Source organism: Xenopus laevis, chromosome 2L (genome assembly GCF_017654675.1).
Source record: "Xenopus laevis strain J_2021 chromosome 2L, Xenopus_laevis_v10.1, whole genome shotgun sequence".
NCBI lineage: Eukaryota > Metazoa > Chordata > Amphibia > Anura > Pipidae > Xenopus > Xenopus laevis.
In genome coordinates this window covers 63,238,677-63,259,842 of record NC_054373.1, presented here as the reverse complement: position 1 = coordinate 63,259,842, position 21,166 = coordinate 63,238,677, and the positions used below count along the sequence as shown (strand labels likewise).

Here is a 21,166-nt window from a genome sequence, read left to right as displayed (position 1 = left end):
GCGTAGCGCTGGCGAAAATACGCCTGCTGAAGTGCGGCGAAGGCGTCGCTGGCGCATTTTCGCTGCTTAGTGAATTTGCACCTATGGGTCTTATTTTTGATGCGAAACTTGTGGAAAAAAAATCACTTCTGGTGCAGGGGCACTGGAAGCGGGCAAAGCTCATTAGTTTTTTTTTTTCATTTTTGTTCTGCAGTTACAAACTCAGAGCACGCACAACTGACAGCAGCTGATTATAAAAGCACATACCCCAGTACAGGACACACATGCCATAATGAAAATGAAAATAAAAACAAAATTTTCTGCTATTCAGCAAGGAGGGATGGGGATGTAGGGAGGAGCGAGCAGTTCCATTCGGTGATAGGGAAACTGTGTGTAGCATGCCACTCTGACAAAGCCTAGCAAGCACATCCAATCAGAAGACAGAGGGGGCAGGGCAGAAGGCAGGCTGCTAAGAAATAAGGCAGGCTGCAGGATCAGTAAGTGAGCTGCATAAGAAGCCGTGAGTAGCAGTACTGTACAGCTTTACACTGGAGATTAAATTACTTGAGTTGCTGGAGGAAGATACTCCCCCTATGGTGTCATCAACATCCCGCCCACATCTTGGTCACATGCCTGTGACGTCTGGGCCTTCTCCATTCTAACAGCTACCAGCGTGGAAAGAAAGGAAAGCAATGGACCGGCTTGCACCATATGGGAGTGAGTGTACGGGCGCAATAGGGATGGGGGGTGCTAGCATGCAGTTATACTGGGACTGTACAAAAATTCAGCGTGTTTTTGTTTAACAGTGGTGCATGCTGGCTACCAGCAGGCATAATGTGTACAGTAAATGCTGTGTACTGAGAGGAAAGGGCAAGGGATAGATGATTGCCGGCATGCACTGATATTGCGTCTCACAGCAGGCTTTGCACAGTATAAGTACAGTAAATCCAGTGCTGGATAGAGGGACTGTTGTGCTGGCTTTGCATGTACTGCTGTACTGCAAGTATCAATTAGCTATTTACTGTATGCAGTAAATGATGATGTTAAATAACGTAACCTTTAAAGGGAGGAAGTTTGTATGGTATATTTGAGAAAAAAATAGTGTCAATTTGCCCCACATTTTAAAATAATTTATAGCAACACTTGTCAAAAGCAAGGTTTTCCTATACCCATACAGTACATGAAGAAGCATAGGTTTGGGTAATGTTATTTTCTGCTGAAAAGAGTAGTTAATGTATTGCTTGCATTGGGCTGTTTATTTCCTGGTGCTCATGTGACTCCACTAGATTTTGTCTAATTTAGAGAGTGGAGAAGAAAAACTGGGAGGCAGAATAAACAAAGCAGTAAACTTTAGGAGCAATGATGCTCTGGACATTTTTGTGCCACAATTTGTAGCAGCTATCAGTGGATTAATGCAAGTCTCCTGCCATTATGATAAGTGGGGAGCACCTCTGGTCATTCCAGACCTGCAAGTACAAGTATTGCATTGTTGTCACTGGGTAAGGGACCTACTACAGGCATTGGGTGTTTTGGTTAAAAAAACATATATCGCTCCCATGGAGTATTTGTTAGTTTAAGAGGCAAACAATTTTTGTTAGCAAATACTGGAAAATGCCAAAGGAATGCTTGCACTCCGCAATCAGTCGTGCAGGAAGGGAGAGAAATCAAGGACTTTAAAAAGACTGACAATTTATAGTCAACATATGTATAAGAAATTTACTTAGCATTCCATTTTCTTAGGCAACATTTTTCTTTATGGGCCTTTAAAGGTCTTAAATTGATTGCTCCAGTCACAAGCTGGGGCTCTGAAGCTCTCTGAGGCAGTCACATATTGTGTCTTGGGGCAGGGCAGTGAGGGATACCCAGGGGCATATTTCTATTAAGGTACCCGATGGCCTGTGCCTAGGGTGGCAGATTGTGGGGGGCGGCCCTTGAGTGCCTATTAATTTATTTTTTAATTAAAAGAAAAAAAAATCGCCCAGCTTCTTCCACAGATTTCCATAGGAAATCCGGTGAAAGAGCTCCACGCACACCACATATGTGGCGTATTTAGGTCCGGTGCCTAAGGCAGCATCAAACCTAAATACAGTCCTGGGGGCACCATAGCCTTTTTATATTAAAATGGTAAATTTTTTGTACATCAGTGAATCAGATTTACATTTTACATTTTTCTGTGATACCCATAGTGTAATCTGAATTTTATTCTAGGTGATCCTTTTGACAAACCACCCTGTAAAGGATGTTCATCATATCTCATGGAACCATACATTAAATGTGCAGAATGTGGACCTCCTGAATTTCTTCTCTGTTTACAGGTACTTGTGTGTCAATTTAGTCTTTAAGCAATGTTGTCATTTTGACTGACTTAAAGTCCAGAAAAATATCTTGCCAGACTTAATTCTGCATAGCATAAAATGTAATTAGCCATATTTCTTTGATGTTGTTTTTCCTGAATACATTTGTGAACAAAGCTGCTTATTAACAATTTATTTCCACCTTTTCTCATGGTCCCAACCTATGTTTATCTGCAAGAAGTCAGAGAAATATTTCTTTAAAAGATATGATTTAGAAAAATATTTCACGGTTATGCACAGAAAAAATATTAGCAGCAGTGATTTTAATAAATCTTTGTTCTAATGAACACTTTCAGTGTTTCCAGACTGAACATAACTATAGTTTCTTTGTTTTTTCTAGTGCTTTTCAAGAGGATTTGAATATAAAAAGCACCAAAGTGATCATAGCTATGAGATCATGGTAATTATCATTCGTTTTTCTGATTTGTCTATTAATATGTAAGAGCTATGGGTTATCAAAATTCTTAGGTGAATTTAAGGTTTTCAGCAACATTTATGATGAGTCTTAAACTAGTGTTGTACTGGTTGACTTGCGGGTTTGTGTTGAAATTTGGGCAACCATTGCAAATTTGGGTTGGGTGCAGGTTATTCCTTGTCTTGGAACCAAAGGCATGCACAGAAGTAGTCTACAGAACGAGAAACTTCCTGTATGGGTTGGATGTGGGTCCTACAATGGAAACATTTTGCTGGTTAGGGTCGAATATCGGTTGAGTTTTTCCTGACTTGCACATTACTATTTTACCACCTCTCCTCCAAACCCTGCTATAAATTTTTTTGCTGTAGCTGAAGGGTTACTGCATTCTTTGCTCATATTTGAAAGGAGTGCGCTGTCCTTGATATTATTGACTAAACCATACTAAAAGATAATTATAAGGTGAAGTACAACTTTAATAGATTTTGCCTTAGCCCAGTCATTGGCATTGCATTGTGTATTGTACTAATGAGGTACTGTAAATGGTCAGCCTGGTCCTAGCATGCTGAAATCCAGCTGAACCCTTGGAATTAGATATGACCTGATCCTGCAGTGTGAACATATCCATTATAATTTTCACATTTTTTAACTGTGGAAAACTTTACTTTTACTGGACCAATACACTCGGTTCTACTGAAATAGATGTTAATAATGTAAATAATATCTAAGGCAAAACATGCTACTGCTATTTTAAATTTTAAATGAATAGAAAACAATTCTGTAGGTTATGCTGGGGGCCCAATCAGCAACACTAAACGGAGTCTCCTAGGTTAACCCCCCTCACGGCATTAGTTTGATGTGCCCTTGTGTGCATGCACTCCATTTATTTTGCTCTGTATACAGACCCAAAATCAGAGCACAGACAACTGACAGCCACTCGGGAAAAATCATTGTCTCACTTGCATTTATCTTGCATTTTCCATTGCAAGTCAAATACTTTGGGTAATTAAAGCAGCTGCAAGCGTGAACATCAACCTGCATGTCTGTGAGCACATCATTGGTCAGCCTGTCCTAGAATGGCATAGGCCTATCTGTACACACAATACCTATTGATATTTGACATAAATAGACCCATATGAATACTCTTTGTTATGCAACTTCACTTCTTTTCAACTTTTTAAAGGAGAAGGGAAGTTAAAATCACTGGCAGGTGCAAAATGTTAGCTCCCCCCTTCCCCAGTATTATACCCTGGGCTGGTACTCCTGTTACCCTGCCTGGGGTACTTCTGTATGAACACCACAGAGTGATCTTCCACTTCTTCATTATTCCATGGGCTTTGGGCCAACACGTGCAGAAAAGTGAAGAAAAATCTTTTTGCCTAATGTTCAGCTTTTCACTTGGCGTGAAAAAAGAAGAAGATTGTTGCTTGCACCAGCCCACAGTATCGGGTAAATGATTATAATCACTGGGGAGGGGGTCCTAATATTTGGCACAAACCAGTGATTTTAACTTTCCTTCTCCTTTAAAAAATGAAACCTTCCTGGATAGGATCTATGTAATTTTAATAAATTAGAGTGCAATGTATCAACCCTGACTGATAAACATTTGATCGTTAATCACAAGTTAAATGGGAAATACTTATATATTTATATATTTAATGGTGGATTATTGATATGTGGTGTTGCATTCTGTGTATCTTATGTGTACTGTTTGGGATTTGTTTTCCAGACTTCAGATTTTGCCATCCTAGATCCCAGCTGGACAGCTCAAGAAGAAATGTCACTTCTTGAGGCAGTAATGGATTGTGGATTTGGTAACTGGTAAGCCTTGTTTTATTTCAGTGTTGTATTGTGTAGGGAAAATCTAGGAAGTGCCATATGTAATGTTAAATCCAGACAGAGGCTATGATCCTCTATAACTGGTGTGAAAGTTGGGCATAAACCCCAGTTTGTCTACCTATGAAGCTTTTTTTTTTTTTTTTTTTTCTTTAATTGTAGGCAAGATGTAGCCAATCAGATGCGGACCAAGACAAAGGAGGACTGTGAAAAACACTACATGAAATACTTTATCAACAACCCACTATTTGCAAGTACGTTGCTGAATCTAAAGCAAGCAGAGGAGGAAATGAATATGGACACCGCAGTTCCCTTTCATCGTATGTAAACCAAATGATGTTACTGCTACAAACAGAAGTAGTAGGCTTTTTTAATCTTGTATAACATTGTACTCACAATACAAATGTTTCTGCTTCTCTTTTATTATGCTTGATGAAATAATCTACATGTTTTTTCAGCTGCAGATGACCCACCAAGACCAACCTTTGACTCTCTCTTGTCCAGGGATATGGCAGGATATATGCCTGCTCGTGCGGATTTCATTGAGGTAAACATTTTTATTAAAGAGATTGTGACACCTGAACCTTTTTTAAATCTATCAGAACATCTGTCTTTGAATGCTATTTATAATTTTGCCATAAAAGTATTTACTGATGATTTTACGTCACCTATCTGATCCCCATGTTTCTCTATGAAGGGGCTGCCATTTTTGTGAATCAGTAGTCCGTTAGCATTAGAAACTCTAACTGACCCATAGGTAATTTTTTGTGTACATTAATATTTTGAAAAGTTGTTTTTTAGTGTCAGTATCACTTTAATATAATTGTAGTTGCCAAACATATCTTATTGTCTTATCAATTTCTATACATAACATTATTGCTTGAGTTTTGATTGTGGTATTTTTGTCTCCCCTTTAAACAGGAGTTTGATAACTATGCTGAATGGGACTTAAGAGATATTGATTTTGCTGAAGACGATTCTGATATTTTGCATGGTAAATCAAAGTAACATTTGTTACTTTGAAACAAAGTTTCAAAGACTACTATAGTTTATATAAACAAGCTGCTTTGTAGCCATGGGGGCAGCCATTGAAGCTGGAAAAGAAGAAAAGGCACAGGTTACATAACAGATAACAGATAAAACACCATTGTATTGGACAGGGCTTATCTTTTATGTGCTATGTAACCAACCTGTGCCTTTTCTCCTTTTTCCAGCTTAAATGGCTGCTCCAATGGCTACACAGCAGCTTGTTTACATGCTAACAGTATATTATATGTTAATTACTTTGAAATGCATTAATTTTTTGTGTTCGAATTGTTCTTGGAAACAGAATTGTTTCTGCCATATCCTCCTTTATAGAAGCTCTTAAATCTGAAGTTATTTAGGAGTCTGAGTCGCCAAAAATGTACCGAAAATTGCTTCTGATTGCACAGCTCTGGTTTTCTGGTGATCTTGTTTTTTGTCATATTTGAATTAGTGCATGAATTAAATTATTCCAGCAGAGAACTCTGAGGCTTAGGGGTCGATTCTTTTAAAAGCAATATGAAGCAGTATTTTGAAATGATGTAATTTTATTTATTTCTTTTTGTGATAAGCATATATTCTATTATTAATAACTATTACTACCTATTGATATTCTTTTTAAGTTTATTGCAGGGTTGGCATTTCAATGCAGTAGTTGAGCTTTTTGCATATTATTTTATTTGTTAAAGGGGACTTAGCCTAAAGCAGAATTTATAGGAGTAAGGATAATGGCATACGGGACATTTGTAATTTACTGCAAATATGTTTTACAGGGGGCAACAAGACATCCACAGTTTCCTTCCCATCGGCATTAATGCGCCTGCATTAGTGCACCTTTACAGCAGGCATCATGGGATTTATTAAATTTTATGCTAATTTGCACCCACTTGGGTAAATTGCCCCACATTGTAGGGCATGTTATTTTGCTTAACTTCAGGAGGAAAAAAGGTTGTCCTGTGTGTTAAAAAATTAAAATGTGATTTGTATGCACTTTTTCAATTGTTTAGTTCACACGTGCTGTGCTGATAATACACTGGTAAATTTGTCCTTTTTATTTTAAAAGTACTACTATTTATATAAACATGCTGCTGTGGCTGCCATTTAAGTTACATTTAGACTATAAGGCACACTTCTTGCACAGGAAGATGAACAGGAGTGAACAAATAACTACAACATACATCACAGCACACTTCTGCCTAGAGAATCGGGTACACTGAACTCCGGAACTGATGCCAGTGAAAATATTTGGCACAACTGCAATGACGCTAGAATTCTGGTTTTAAAAGAATAGCAAATGCACTCGAAATTACACTTTGCACCACTGCGTCAAGGCATGATAGATTTAATTTATCGGTGTTGGTCTATACAGACTTTAAATATGGTGTCTTTTAAAATGCAGGCACAAGAACAAACAATTAACTCTTGTCTTATTTTTAAAATATAGCCCTGAAAATCGCAGTTGTGGACATCTATCATTCACGGTTAAAGGAAAGGCAGAGAAGGAAAAGGTATGTGTATGCCGTATCATAGGTTAAACGGAGATTGAGCAAAAAAAAATATATATATTATTTTTTTAATTTATCCGTGAGATATTGTAAGTAGTTTAGTAAATCATGTAACTGATTGGATAACAGAAAAGTGAAACCAACAGTATGGCGTTTCTGGCATGGGCTTGCACATATACAGTCTATTAAAGGCCCAGTAACATAAAAAAAAAATTTGTTAGTATACATTGAAAAAAAGACCAAGACAAATTTAACTTTAAAATTGCAAAGTCTTTATTAAGAAATAACTTACCGAAACGCCACTTGCGCTCCTCTTCAGAAAGCGATCGGGCGATCCATCGTGCAGCACTTAATTTCTCCTCCCTGCCTTCCTTATAGGAGATGGCCAGGAAGGAGAAATCGAGCGCTGCACGATGGATCGTTGACGTGTCGCCTTTTCTGAAGAGGAGCGCAAGCGGAGTTTCTGTACATTATTTCTTAATAAAGACTTTGCGGTTTTAAAGTTTAATTTGTCTAGGTGGTTTTTTTTACAAAAGTTTTTTGATGTTACTGGTCCTTTAAGGAGAGGAAAAATTTAATACACAAAAACTGAAAAATTAATCCATTTCTTCATCTTGGAGTTTGTATTTTTTTATTTGGTTGCGAATACCTTGTTTTATACTAAAAAATACTAGTGAAGGGTGCCCAGATTAGCAATGTGGGGTGTACGTTTTTCAGGGTTCACCATCTCCGGTAGTAGTTAACCATGGAAGAACTTAATTCATTGCATTACACTAAAAGAAAGCCTCATGTATTTAAATGATCAATAACTATTTCTATAACCATTTTTTAAGAATATAAATGACTCCACTTTTTGAACACTTTTTAGTTTTTTGACTTCATGTAGTGTGCTGACAGCTGTACATAAATAGTGATTTATTAATATTTACTATTATTTTGTGTGCTTTATTACTGCAGTACCACTAAATATAGCCCAAAGAGCAGCCATCGCATGCCTTTATTTTTGTTTTGCAATTACAGTCATACTTGGAATTCAAAAATGTTTACATTTTTTGCTTACAAAAAACAGACTCTCTAAGAATGCATTTTTTGTTTTGACATTTCAGAATTATAAGAGAGCACGGCCTTATAAATCTTAGGAAATTTCAAAGTAAGTGTTCTTTTATTCTCACCTTTATGCTGAATGAATTTTTAATCCAGTAGCATTTTTACTAGTAGTGTAGCACCATATAAAAGATTTGTTTAAGGATTTGGCTGAACTGCTGGGTTCTTTTTTTTTTGTTTTATTGCAGGATTCTAATTGATGTAAAACACAAATTTATTTCTGTGAAATCCTTTGTTATGGTTTCAGTATTTGGTCGAATTATGGGTTTGCCTCTATAGCAAAGTAACCCTTTAGAATGACAGAGCAGCAGCTGTAAAGGAAAGCTGGTGTGTCTTAAGTGGGGAAAACATTTTGAGAAATCTTACTTTGATTTTGTTATTGGGTCCTTGACGCTCATTATAAGTTTGTAGCTTTTTTCACAATTGTTGCTTGCTTTTGGTACCTTACCTATATATGGCTGATAAATTTCAACTAAAGTCTTAAAGTCTTGGGTACTTGTCAGTCAATCCTGTGCCACATGCATACACTTAATAAGCAAACTGAGGCACTCACTTGTGTAGGTTTCTTTCTTGAAGAAATATTTATTGGCACGTTTAACATCCTAGGAATAAGTTGATGGCAATATATTCTTATGTAATATATGCATTTGTTTTTGGTCTCTGAATGTCTCATTTACCCTACTAAATTACATTCAATTACTTCATTATTGTATCTTAGTTTTAGAACGACGGTATCCCAAGCATGTCCAAGAGCTTTATGATGCTATGAGGAGATTTGCCAGGATATTGGGGCCATATGAGCACGACAAATCCATTGAAAGTCATGCACGTAAGAGAGATTCATTCATTGTACATTGTATTCATTGTACATTCTAGTCCTATAACAGACATAAAGTTGTGGCATCAACAACTCCAGAAAAACGGTATTGCCATTTCAACAACTTCAGAAAAACGGTATTGCCATTTCAACAACTATTTTTATTTTTTTAAAGGTTTGCTTTTGTCTATAATAATTAGACATTAGTTTGTACTTTATGATAACCAAGTTAGAATAAATGCCTATTTATGGGAAAACTGTTTTTTATACTGTATACGGTTTACCAAATTATGATAAAAACCTCTATATGCAAATCCAACCATTCTGGATAACAGATGCCATATACCATACTTATAGGGATGAACTAATATATCGCTTGCTAATGGGCATTAAAGGAGACCTCCACCCAAATATTTTTTTTTATATATATATAATGAAAGGAAATTAAATTTTAAGCAATTTACAGCTTTCAAATTGAAATTCAAGAGACAAAGGCTGTAGTTTATAATGGAATAAAGTAGTCCCTCGACAAAACTGTTTTGTATCATTCCACTCTACAGAGAGGGTTGAGTTGAGTTGTTCTTGGGATTATTACAGGGCATCTCAATTAGCACAACTCCCCTTGCTTCACAATACGAATATACCACCATTCAAGTGCTTGCACACACAGCTGCCTTCTTGGTTCTAGCTGGCTTCTCACCTGGTTGCTCATTTACTCTCTTTATCAAATTGTTAATCTGTAGAACAAAGCAGGGAACAGCCTAGGGGCTTATAGTGGACTAGGATGAACACTATGGATTCCCAGCAGTGGGGGCAAATGTGGGTGGGTTTCCAATGATGAGCAGGTCTCCCATGTGACTTGCCTAGGGAAGGAGCTGGCTATTTGCATGGACCATAGTAAATAGTTTTCTTAATTGCTTTAAATCATATTTTTCTCAAATCATCCTCCCCCGCATCACTATACCTGCTCTTCTACAGTTTGAAATTAAACCCAATTAGAATAAAGGCTATCCATGGTTTTCATTTTTTCTTCCGCAAATAAAATCTTGAATTACATTATTGATGTTTTTCTTTAGAGGTGGTTTAAAAATTATACAAATGCAATTTAACACCAAATATTACAGGCATTATGAGGCTTTGGTGGTTTAGTCATTCTAAACAGTATTTCCCACATATCAGTTTTAATTGACATTTCTTTCAGTGGAGTATGAACTGCGAAGAGAGATCAATCGATTACAGGAGTACAGAAGTGCAGGAATCAAAACTTTTTGCAGTAAGTGAAAATTTTTATCTTTGTATATTTTGGTGTTTTACTGAAAACATTGCATCGTGTTCATGTTTTATCTTTGGTTAATGGAAATATATAAAATGACAAGGACCCTAAAGTCTCTAAAGTCTTTCTTTAAGAAATGTTCATTTAGGAGCAATGTCTCTCTCTCTCTCTCTCTCTCTCTCTCTCTCTCTCTCTCTCTCTCTCTCTCTCTCTCTCTCTCTCTCTCTCTCTCTCTCTCTCTCTCTCTCTCTCTCTCTCTCTCTCTCTCTCTCTCTCTCTCTCTCTCTCTCTCTCTCTCTCTCTCTCTCTCTCTCTCTCTCTCTCAAGGCTTCATCAGGCATGGAAGTTCTCCTATATTTTTATCTGTAAACATGTTTATAAACGTGTGTAATATATCACCAATGCAGTCTAGTTTACTTGTTGAACTGTTGTGTTGGCTCTGGTGCAGGCACACTCAATTTCTTTAGAAGAAACAGAAGAGTTTGTATTCTCGCACTGAAATCAGAGTGTGCCTACAACCAAGTCAACACAATTGTTTTGGGTGCAGGCAGAAGAGGAGGCTAATGCCTGTGTATGGGGCTGATTTTCTGGCTGCACACTTTTAACAGGCCAATTTCAGCCCCCTCATTCGCCTTATATAATTTATTAAACATGGCTTTAAAAGTATAGAGGTGGTTTCTTTGTTTTTTTTTTTGTTTTTTTTTTTTTTTGAAAAGCACCTTAAAATTCTTTTGGGTCGGATGGTATTCTGCAAGTCACCCAGAAACATCCACATTTTTATACATAGGTTATATTTGCTTAAATCTCTCCAATAAGTATCTCCAATATCAAAATATTATCAAATAAGTCTTTAACCAAAAGTATGTCCAGGATCGCTGTTTTCAAGGCCTCTGCTCTGAATTGCTTGGTAGTAGAAGAGGTGTGATTTCTTTCCATAAGTATTTATTTCCATGTGAAATACTTTTGTTCAAGACAGTCTCTGCAGGGTCTTTCCACAATGAAAGGCCTTTAATATAAGAGCATATACTCTTATTGAAAACCTAACATACTCCCTCCCATATATGCATTAAAGACTTGCTTTGACTACAGTTCCTAAAACACAGTATGGATGTAGTAGAGTATCAGAGCCAATTTTTCTGTACCATTGATGAGACTTTGAGATGTCCCCTGAACTTTTTTTTCAAAAAATCTTACTCTAAATATCCAGCTTGCACTGAAGCCTTCATTGTTTAAAAATAAATTAAAACCTTTAAAAATTGTCAAAACATTCTAACCTCAGGGGTTCATACAATAATTTAATTTATTTAAGAGATTACCCATTTTTGGGGAAGGCATCCCCAGTGATTCTACCTTTTGTTCTCCTTTAAACTGGGAATGCTTAGCCCAGCTTTTTGCATACTCCCTCCCATATATGCATTAAAGACTTGCTTTGACTACAGTTCCTAAAACACAGTATGGATGTAGTAGAGTATCACAGCCAATTTTTCTGTACCATTGATGAAACTTTGAGCTGTCCCCTGAACTTTTTTTTCGAAAAATCTTGCTCTAAATATCCAGCTTGCACTGAAGCCTTCATTGTTTAAAAATAAATTAAAACCTTTAAAAATTGTCAAAGCATTCTAACCTCAGGGGTTCATACAATAATTTAATTTATTTGAGAGATTACCCATTTTTGGGGAAGGCATCCCCAGTGATTCTACCTTTTGTTCTCCTTTAAACTGGGAAAGCTTAGCCCAACTTTTTACTGTATTATGGATGGACTTTCACTACAATTGAACACACATATACTGGTGTATGGCTCTATCCAAGGACAAAGTCCGAGGTAACCCCATGTCCAAGGGTTGCCAATAAATTTTTCCAATGTGCAAAAATCCAAATGGAGTGAAGCCCATTTCCATGTAAAGTAGCTCAAGTCTTGATAAGTTAAAAAGGCTTTATTAGGACATCCATAGGCCTATTACGTTTTGTGCCTGTGTGGGCTCTTATTCATTACAATGCCTTTTGTTATGTGCCCCATTAAAGATGTTGTTCACCTTTAAATTTACTTTTAGTAAGATATAGACATTAATATTCTAAGACAATTTGCAATTGTTCTTGTCTATTTTTATGGTTTATCCGTTATTTAGTTTTTTTGTGTAGCAGCTCTCCAACTATCTGGTTGCTAGGGTATTTACCATAGCAACTAGGCAGTGGTTTGAATGATATACAGAAATATGAATAGGCAAGGGCCTGCATACACTAGTTTATAATAAAAAAAATTTAAATTGATTGCAAAGTTGTTGGGAATAGGCCATTCTTAAACGTTCTTAAAAGGGTTGTTCGCCTTTGAGTTACCTATTACTATGATGTAGAGAGTGATATTCTTAGATAATTTGTAATTGGTTTTAATTTTTTATTATTTGTGGTTTTTGAGTTATTTTGCTTTTTTGCAATTTTACCAATCTGTTATTCAAATTATCCTAGCAACAATGCGCTGATTTGAATAAGAGACTGAAATATGAATAGGCGAGTGTCAGGCTTACCGTCTGATCCAACGAAGAAGGAGCAGGAACTTGTAGAACACGAACCCACAAGCGCCTCGCACAACACTAACCCACCTGGAGTGGAACAGGGAGAAGTGAAGTGACGAGTAGCCAATGAGACTAACCGAAGCGAAGTACAGAGGGTTCAGGCAGAAGCAAAGTCAGACAGGCCGAGGTCGGGGCAGGCAGCGAAGAGTCGTAAACGAGGTCAGGCTAGAAGATCAGGGCAGGCGGCAATAGACAATCCGGGAACAAGCTGAGGTCAAACACAGAAGATCAGTAGAATACAATGCTAGGGTTTCAGTCAAATAACCTAATAACCAGGCAAGGAGTCACAGTACTGGTTAGGATTAAATAGAGCTTATTTGGCGCCAAACTGGCGTCATCACGCTGGCGTCGCACAGCTGACGTCAGTGCGTCCGTCATCGGCGTCCGTCGCTGACGCCCCTGCGTCGGCGACCGGCGCCTTCGCGCCGGCGTCCGTCGCCGGCGTCCAACGCTGCGCGCCGACGCGCATCGGTTCCCCAATGAGCGCGCCTGCGCCGGAAGGAACGTGGAAGCGGATCCTTACAGGCGAGAGCCTAAATAGAGAGATAAGTAAGAAAATGTCGCAATAACAATACATTTATAGCCTTACAGAGCATTTGTTTTTTAGATGTGGTCAGTGACCCCTATTTGAAAGCTGGAAAGAGTCCGAAAAAGATAGCAAATAATTCAAAAACTATAAAAAAACAATAAAGACAAATTCTATTACATACTAAAATTTAACTCAAAGTTGAACCACCCATTTGAATTTACATTAATATTTTTCATTAATTTTACCTGCTTGTTTTGTGGGACATTTTTTAAATGTTTTTTGTTTTGAACAGCAATGTGGTGTTGCCTACTCTGATATGTTAATTGCATGTAGAAAATCAGCAAAACATGTTTCTTTGTGCAGCTGTGACTATTTGAAGCAAAACCCCCTCTTCCAGGAGATCGTGCAGAGAGCAATGTGTCACTCAGAACTATAAATTCTTTTTTGAAACTTTTTGTCTTAAAGGGATACTGTCATGGGGAAAAAAAAATTCAGAATGAATCAGTTAATAGTGCTGCTCCAGCAGAATTCTGAACTGAAATCCATTTCTCAAAAGAGCAAACAGATTTTTTTATATTCAATTTTGAAATCTGACATGGGGCTAGACATTTTGTCAATTTCCCAGCTGCCCCATGTCATGTGACTTGTGTCTGCACTTCAGGAGAGAAATGCTTTCTGGCAGGCTGCTGTTTTTCCTTCTCAATGTAACTGAATGTGTCTCAGTGGGACATGGGTTTTTACAATTGAGTGCTGTTCTTAGATCTACCAGGTAGCTGTTATCTTGTGTTAGGGAGCTGCTATCTGGTTACCTTCTCATTGTTCTTTTGTTTGGCTGCTGGTTACCTTCCCATTGTTCTTTTGTTTGGCTGCTGGGGGAGAAAGGGAGGGGGTGATATCACTCCAACTTGCAGTACAGCAGTAAAGAGTGATTAAAGTTTATCAGAGCACAAGTCACATGACTGGGGGCAGCTGGGAAATTGACAATATGTCTAGCCCCATGTCAGATTTCAAAATTGAATATAAAAAAATCTGTTTGCTCTTTTGAGAAATGGATTTCAGTGCAGAATTCTGCTGGAGCAGCACTATTAACTGATTCATTTTGAAAAAAATGTTTTTCCCCATGACAGTATCTCTTTAAAGACCTATTGTTCAGTGATGACTAAGTTTCTTTCTTCTGAAAAATAACTGCCCTTAATAATCTACTTTGACTGCAGGTGCAAAAATATATGAACGTCTAAAAAAGACTCGTGAAGAGGAGAGGCTGAAACGAACAATGCTGTCTGAAGTGCTAAATTGTATCCATGATGGGAATGCCTGCCACCAGTGGCTTAAACGGCAAGCTGCTATGTACGTTTACTTAGTACAAGCATCTCAGTTTAATTTTTCAACTATTATCATAATTCTGTACATTTATGTCTTGGCTATATGTTGTATTTTTGGTTTGTGGTAAGAATTTTTAAACTCTTTTGACTGGCCATTGATTCCCATTTACCTAAATGGAAACCACATGAGGCGATCATGGGTATTTTTTCAGCTAGTTTAAGTACACCTGGCTGAAATGCAAATGAAGAATCAGCCCTTCTGCTGGCCTTTTCCTTTGACTCCCCCATAAACACTGTATTGGCCGGGATGCAGTCACACTGAGTAGACTTTGGCAGCGAAACACGAGTAAATATTCCAGTGCTGATATCATTCTGTGTGCCTGTGCTGAGCTGACATAGTGGCTCTGGGTGCAGTCACAGAAGAAGGCTAATGCCAGCAGAGGGTCTGATTATTGGCCTGCAGATAATCAGAATAACAAAGATAGTAGTCCAACCAAGTTAGAATAACTCACCAAATTAGGAAAGTGGCCCAGGTGCACCACTCTGAGCCCTCAGCAAGTAGAACTGGGCGGACCAAAAATTTGTAGGGTAGGCACTCACAAAGGCAATCTTCCACCAGGCAGTAAGATAAGTAAAATGTTTATTTTGTATCCTTACAAGTTTTGGGTTATACACAGTCATCTAATGCAGATAATCAGCCCCATGTGGCATTAGCTTTAAGGACCAAGGAGCTTGGATTACGTGTAAACTGAAAGTGGTATTACAGTATTACAGTTATGTACTGTTTGGTAAAATATATGATGAAAACTTTTGATTTGAGGGAAAAAAATTACAGAACTTAGAATGCATGTAGTGTTCCAGTTTGTATATTTTGAGACTGTGTATATTGTTCTTTTAGTGATTATATTTGCCTTTTTTTATTTTTTCTGTCTTTAGTGATTCAGGAGTTCATCATGTCCCTCCTCTGGTTTCCAGTTCAGGTAGATTTTTTTATTTATTTATATTTTTTAAAATATATATGTGCAGTTATGACCATGAATTAATGATGAAGGTTGTTTTTCTATGTATATGCATGTGCCTATGTATTTGAAAAAAATCTGCAACATATCTTCTTTGGGGGAAATGGTATATTTTCATAAAATGTAGGAATACACGAATCCACTAAAATCCTTGAAAGATTCGGGCAAATGACTAAGCGAATCCAAATCCTAATTTGCATATGCAAATTAGGAGCGGGAAAGGAAAAAGTGGGGAAAAAAATTTACTTCCCTTGTTTTTTGACAACGTCACATGATTTAAATTTTTTTGTCTGGGGTTGGTAGAGACTGTTTGAGATTTTTAGAATTTCAACCCATTGAGTGTCAGATTCCCCCCCCCCCAAATCTTTCTCTCAAGCAGGTCTAGATTTAACTGGTAGGGTATTGTGGGAGTAGGCACATCTCTTTGTACAGGGTAGATACTTTGCACCCAGCCTCTCGGTGGCACTAGGTCAGTAACCCCACCCAGGATTACCTGGGCATTTAATAAAAATAAATAAAAACTGGTGCTATTTGCAAATCCCTTTCTCTTAGTTATTTGTATTACATGCTGTGCTACACATTAAGATTATAACGTTGCTTTGTAATTGGGTGAGTTTTACACAGCTTACCATGGAGTCAAACAATAATGCTTAAATGTAAGCAATCCAACATCTCTCCTGCCCTCAGAGGCAATGGCTAATGGTTACCGTAGGGATATTATCAGAACTGAGCAATAATTTGATCTCTTGAGATGAAAATTGTTCAATCACCCTTTCAGCAGTGTGTCTCATGAGATATAATTTAATTTTCCTTTTTATGAGAAAATAAAATTACATTTGATTACTAAACACTTAGCAGTTATGAATGTTTTCTTATGAATAAAATTCACTTCTTACTCTCCGAACTTAGCTTCAATTGTAGAAACATTGAATATGAGCACAGTAATAAGAATATTACTGATTTACCAATGATTTACAATTAACTTTTGTTAATTTATTAAAATGCTGTGTTGTTAATATCTGAGTATGTTTGCTATGACCAGCCTAGGCAATATGTTTGGTAGTTCATTTAGTAGTATATTTTAAAGGACCAGTAACATTAAATAATTTTTTGAAAAAATTTGTTAGTATACATAGAAAAAAAACCACCAAGACAAATGAAACTTTAAAATCACAAAACCTTTATTAAGAAATAACTTACCGAAACTCCTCTTCAGAAAAGGCGACATGGCGACGATCCATCGTGCAGTGCTCGATTTCTCCTCCCTGGCTTTCTCCAATAAGGAAGGCTGGGAGGAGAAATCGAGCGCTGCACGATGGATCACCCAATTGCTTTCTGAAGAGAAGCGCAAGTGGAGTTTCGGTAAGTTATCTCTTAATAAAGACTTTGCGATTTTAAAGTTTTCATTTTTGTTTTTTTTTTTATGTTACTGGTCCTTTAAAATGGATGGGTTTAATATACAGCATGTCCTCAAATTGTTTTGTTTACTTGGGTTTTTGCTGTTCAACAGGCCGACGTAGTGCTCCACCTTTAGACTTAACAGGACTCCCTGGCACTGAGAAGTTGAATAATAAAGAAAAGGAGGTATGGTATAGCCAAATGGGCATTGTCTCCCTCAGTTGAAAGTTACATATGCTTGTACTTGCCCATTATTAGAAGGGCAGCATGTGACAACTTTTTCTTTTACCTGATCATGGCTGGTAGACCAGTCAGTTGGCGAAATGGTCCACGTATGCCTACAATTTGTAGGGATACTGACTAAAAAATCTGCCTCTGTGTAGCCTGATTTTAACATTAGGTGCCCCATATAAACCAAAACCTTTATAATGATTTCAAATCATATCAACACAGCAAAAAAAATTGATTATTGCATATGGTTGGCATACAAGTTTCAAACAAGTGTCCAGACCACTGGGGCAGATGACATCTGGGCAAGGAGTGATAATGTTTAAAAGGCATGTCAACCCCAAAGTAAATACAATATACATTTATTAAAATTATTTCAGTGCTTTTAAAGTTATTTGTAAAAACAATAGCTATTGAAAGCACATTTTCTTAACTCCTGGTTGTTTATTTTTAAACAATGCTGCAAAGTCTTAGTCCCCCAACAAAGACAGGTCAGTTAATCAGATGCATTGTCTTACATTGTATCTGAGCCACCAGGGCAGAGAATAGAAACGGACAGACAAACCCTGCTTTCAATAGCAATACATATACAAATAACTTCAAAACCATAGAAAATGGTAATGAATGTATATTGCAAAGTTGCTTAGAATTATGTTTTCTTTTATTAGGCAAAAATGATTTGCCTTGTCTGTCAGTCTGTCAACAGAGCAGAGAATAGAAAGGGACAAACCCTGTTTTCAATAGCAATACATATACAAATAATTTAAAAAACATAAACTTGCAATGACTGCATGTTGCAAAGTTGCTTAGAATTAGGTTTTCTTTTATAAGGCAAAAAGTATATATATATTTTTTTTTGCATTGACATTCCCTTTAGATTGGATTTGGATTGACATCAGTATGGGGGCTATGACACTGCAGGCAGGAATTCACTTAATTCTGGGCTCTTGCTGAAACCCAAACAGGCAGTTTTAGACAGGACAGCCTAGAACAAGATTGTTTTGGACAGGGGCAGCCCTAGCAGTGCAGCAACATACAAAACATCATTACATCATGTATAATGGAACTCAAGCAATGGGCATAAAACAAAAGACTCTGCATAAATACATTTTTATAAAAATATGCCATTATTGGTCAGTAGATGCACAAAACAAAGTACATAACAGTCATGACCCTATTGCCAACTTTCCTGAAATAATTGGTATTAAATCTTGCAAATACATGCACATTATGAAATCTGGTTTCCAGTGAAGCCCAATTTATAACCTATGAGGTTGTGGTTTACCAGAATATACACATTATTAATCTACAACTTCACATAACAAAAAATCAACAAGTAATAGAGAGGTCTTCTGTCACTGACATGTACAAAAAGGCTACAAAGTCTTAATTTTTGGGACTTGTTTGTTCTGCTGTTTCACAGTAGAAGTAAAGAGATGACTTGGAATGTGAAGGGGAAAAAAAAAAGATTTACAAACAAAGGTGCAAAATTGAACCAGTGTAGTCACCTCACTTAGCAAACAATCAGTTTGTCGCTGGGCGACTAATCCTGAAATAGCAGCGTGTGTCTCTGCCCTTAGAATGTTTTCATTGTAATTTGCATAGATATAGTAAGTTAATGGTTGCTCTAAGTTGTAAATTACTCTTTGACGGCAGGCTAAATTTACAAGAAGATTATATATTGACTATTGTGAAATATGCACTTGCTTATTCCTTGCAGCTGTTATTCATCTAATATGTAACTATGTGAAGTTTGATATTTCCAAAGAGTAATGAATGTAATTCTGTCTTTCAGTTATGTCAAGTGGTGAGATTGGTTCCAGGGGCTTATTTAGAATACAAAGCGGCCTTAATGCATGAGTGTACCAAGCAAGGAAGCCTTCGATTGGCACAGGCTCGAGCACTTATCAAAATAGATGTTAATAAGACTCGTAAAATTTATGATTTTCTTATACGTGAAGGATATATCATAAAACCTCAGCCATAATGGAGACCATGATCAGATGCTGACAACTTCTACATTGTGGCTTCAGTAATATTTATTTTTGGAACGTTGATGGAACAAATGGATGAATGCCGATGTCTCGTCTATGTGCTGTGTTAGCATTCTTCCATTCCAGCTTTGGACAACTTCTGTGTGTTGTAACATTGGTCAGCACCAAAACTAATTGGACAATTACAATTCTGAATTTAATACTGTTGCTGTCCAACATTTGTTTGGAGCCCCACTTAGCTTATAAAATATTGAAACACTACTACTATTTTTTAATGGCCTACAGAAAATGAACACTCAAACCAAGTCTTACTCCCTAGGCCAGTGGTCCCCAACCAGTAGCTCGTGAGCAACATGTTGCTCTCCAGCCCCTTGGATGTTGCTCCCAGTTGCCTCAAAGCAGGTGATTATTTTTGAATTCCTGACTTGGAGGCAAGTTTTAATTGCATAAAAACCAGTTGTACTGCCAAACAGATTCTCAATGTAGGTTGACAATCCACATAGGGGCTACCAAATGACCAATCACAGCCCTTATTTGGCACCCCAAGAACATTTCTCATGCTTGTGTTGCTCCCCAACTCCTTTTACTTCTGAATGTTGCTCACGGGTTCAAAAGGTTGGGGATCCCTGCCCTAGGCCATCAGATTGGAGCTGCCTTTTCGCTGTTTTACTCCCCCCAAAGTATTCAGACAGCCACAAGTAGAGAGTTGATCCTCTCCTAATTAGTATCATACCACCAAAGGAATTAGCAGATTGATGGCAATTGCAAGTCAGAGACTATTATCAAGACTTTCAATTGCTACCTGTGGAAAATGATAGTTTTGCTTGTGATTGATTTAAGACATTTCATAAGCCATAGCCCCAGCAACTGTGGCAAACAAGAAGTCACTTTGTTGCTACTTAGTGCCATTTCAACACCAGTCCAGTTGCATTTCATGCTTTATTTTTAAACAGTCAGATGCACTAATAATACTAAATAGGTGTATGTTATTTACCTACATGTTCAAACACATTGCTTCTTCTCTAGAGACCAACACCTAGTAACTGCAGATGCTTAATTTTCTGAAGCATTATTTCCATGCAGCTACTTCGCAAATTGTCTACTTGTTTTAAAATGCTGTCTCTCCATTCAGTACTGAAATCTGTTCAATATTGTACAGTAAGTGCACACCTAAATATTATGCCTTGCTATGGTCTAATAATATACACTTTCCTGTTCTGCAGTGTGCAAACTTTTCTTTTTTTGTAGATGCTACTGTTTTCCTGTGTCTGCTATATTTGTAATCTGTTTTGGCTTATTGGTATTTAATTTAAGAATCACACAAACACCCATTGATTTGATATCATTTTGCAGAAGTTATAGTTAGAACTTGTTGAAAGACTTTCCTCCTGTGGATATGTACACAGTAATATCATGTTTGACCTTTGTGCAAGCAGACCTTCAAAACTTTGCTGATGTACCAGAGAATTTTCAGGCCTTCAAAAAAACAAATGTTAACTTTAAAAGCAGAAAACCCAGATGAAATTGCTCCCATCCGATGGGGCACTTACTTATAGGTTAAAGGATACACCCCAGTACAGTTACTTTTAAAGGGGTTGTGGCCAATAAAATGGTATCGTATATTTACAGATGAAAAGTGAGAGAACATTGAAATCCCACATTAGTGATAACACAAGCCACCTAATGTGGATACCCATCTTAATCATTTGGGCATGATTACTATCTTGGCCAAGGCCTGATGATCAGAGCTGTTTGTATCCAATTGGTTTGTTTGACCACCAACATATTTAGAGTGTTTACGAG

At 37.2% G+C, this 21,166-nt stretch overlaps 1 protein-coding gene across 2 annotated transcripts; it reads left to right on the top strand.

Annotated features, from left to right (window-relative positions):
• The first annotated feature begins 479 nt into the window (after nucleotides 1-479).
• On the top strand, nucleotides 480-19,611 carry tada2a.L (transcriptional adaptor 2A L homeolog). 2 transcript variants are annotated; one of them, XM_018245177.2, is made up of 15 exons: nucleotides 480-696; nucleotides 2,188-2,294; nucleotides 2,674-2,733; nucleotides 4,475-4,566; nucleotides 4,744-4,901; nucleotides 5,040-5,128; nucleotides 5,503-5,575; nucleotides 7,049-7,112; nucleotides 8,216-8,259; nucleotides 8,932-9,042; nucleotides 10,232-10,303; nucleotides 14,617-14,749; nucleotides 15,661-15,704; nucleotides 17,254-17,327; nucleotides 19,165-19,611. In XM_018245177.2, exons 1-15 carry the CDS (start codon nucleotides 672-674, stop codon nucleotides 19,354-19,356), a joined length of 1,338 nt encoding a protein of 445 aa, XP_018100666.1. In that variant the 5' UTR covers nucleotides 480-671; the 3' UTR covers nucleotides 19,357-19,611.
• The last annotated feature ends 1,555 nt before the right edge of the window (nucleotides 19,612-21,166 follow it).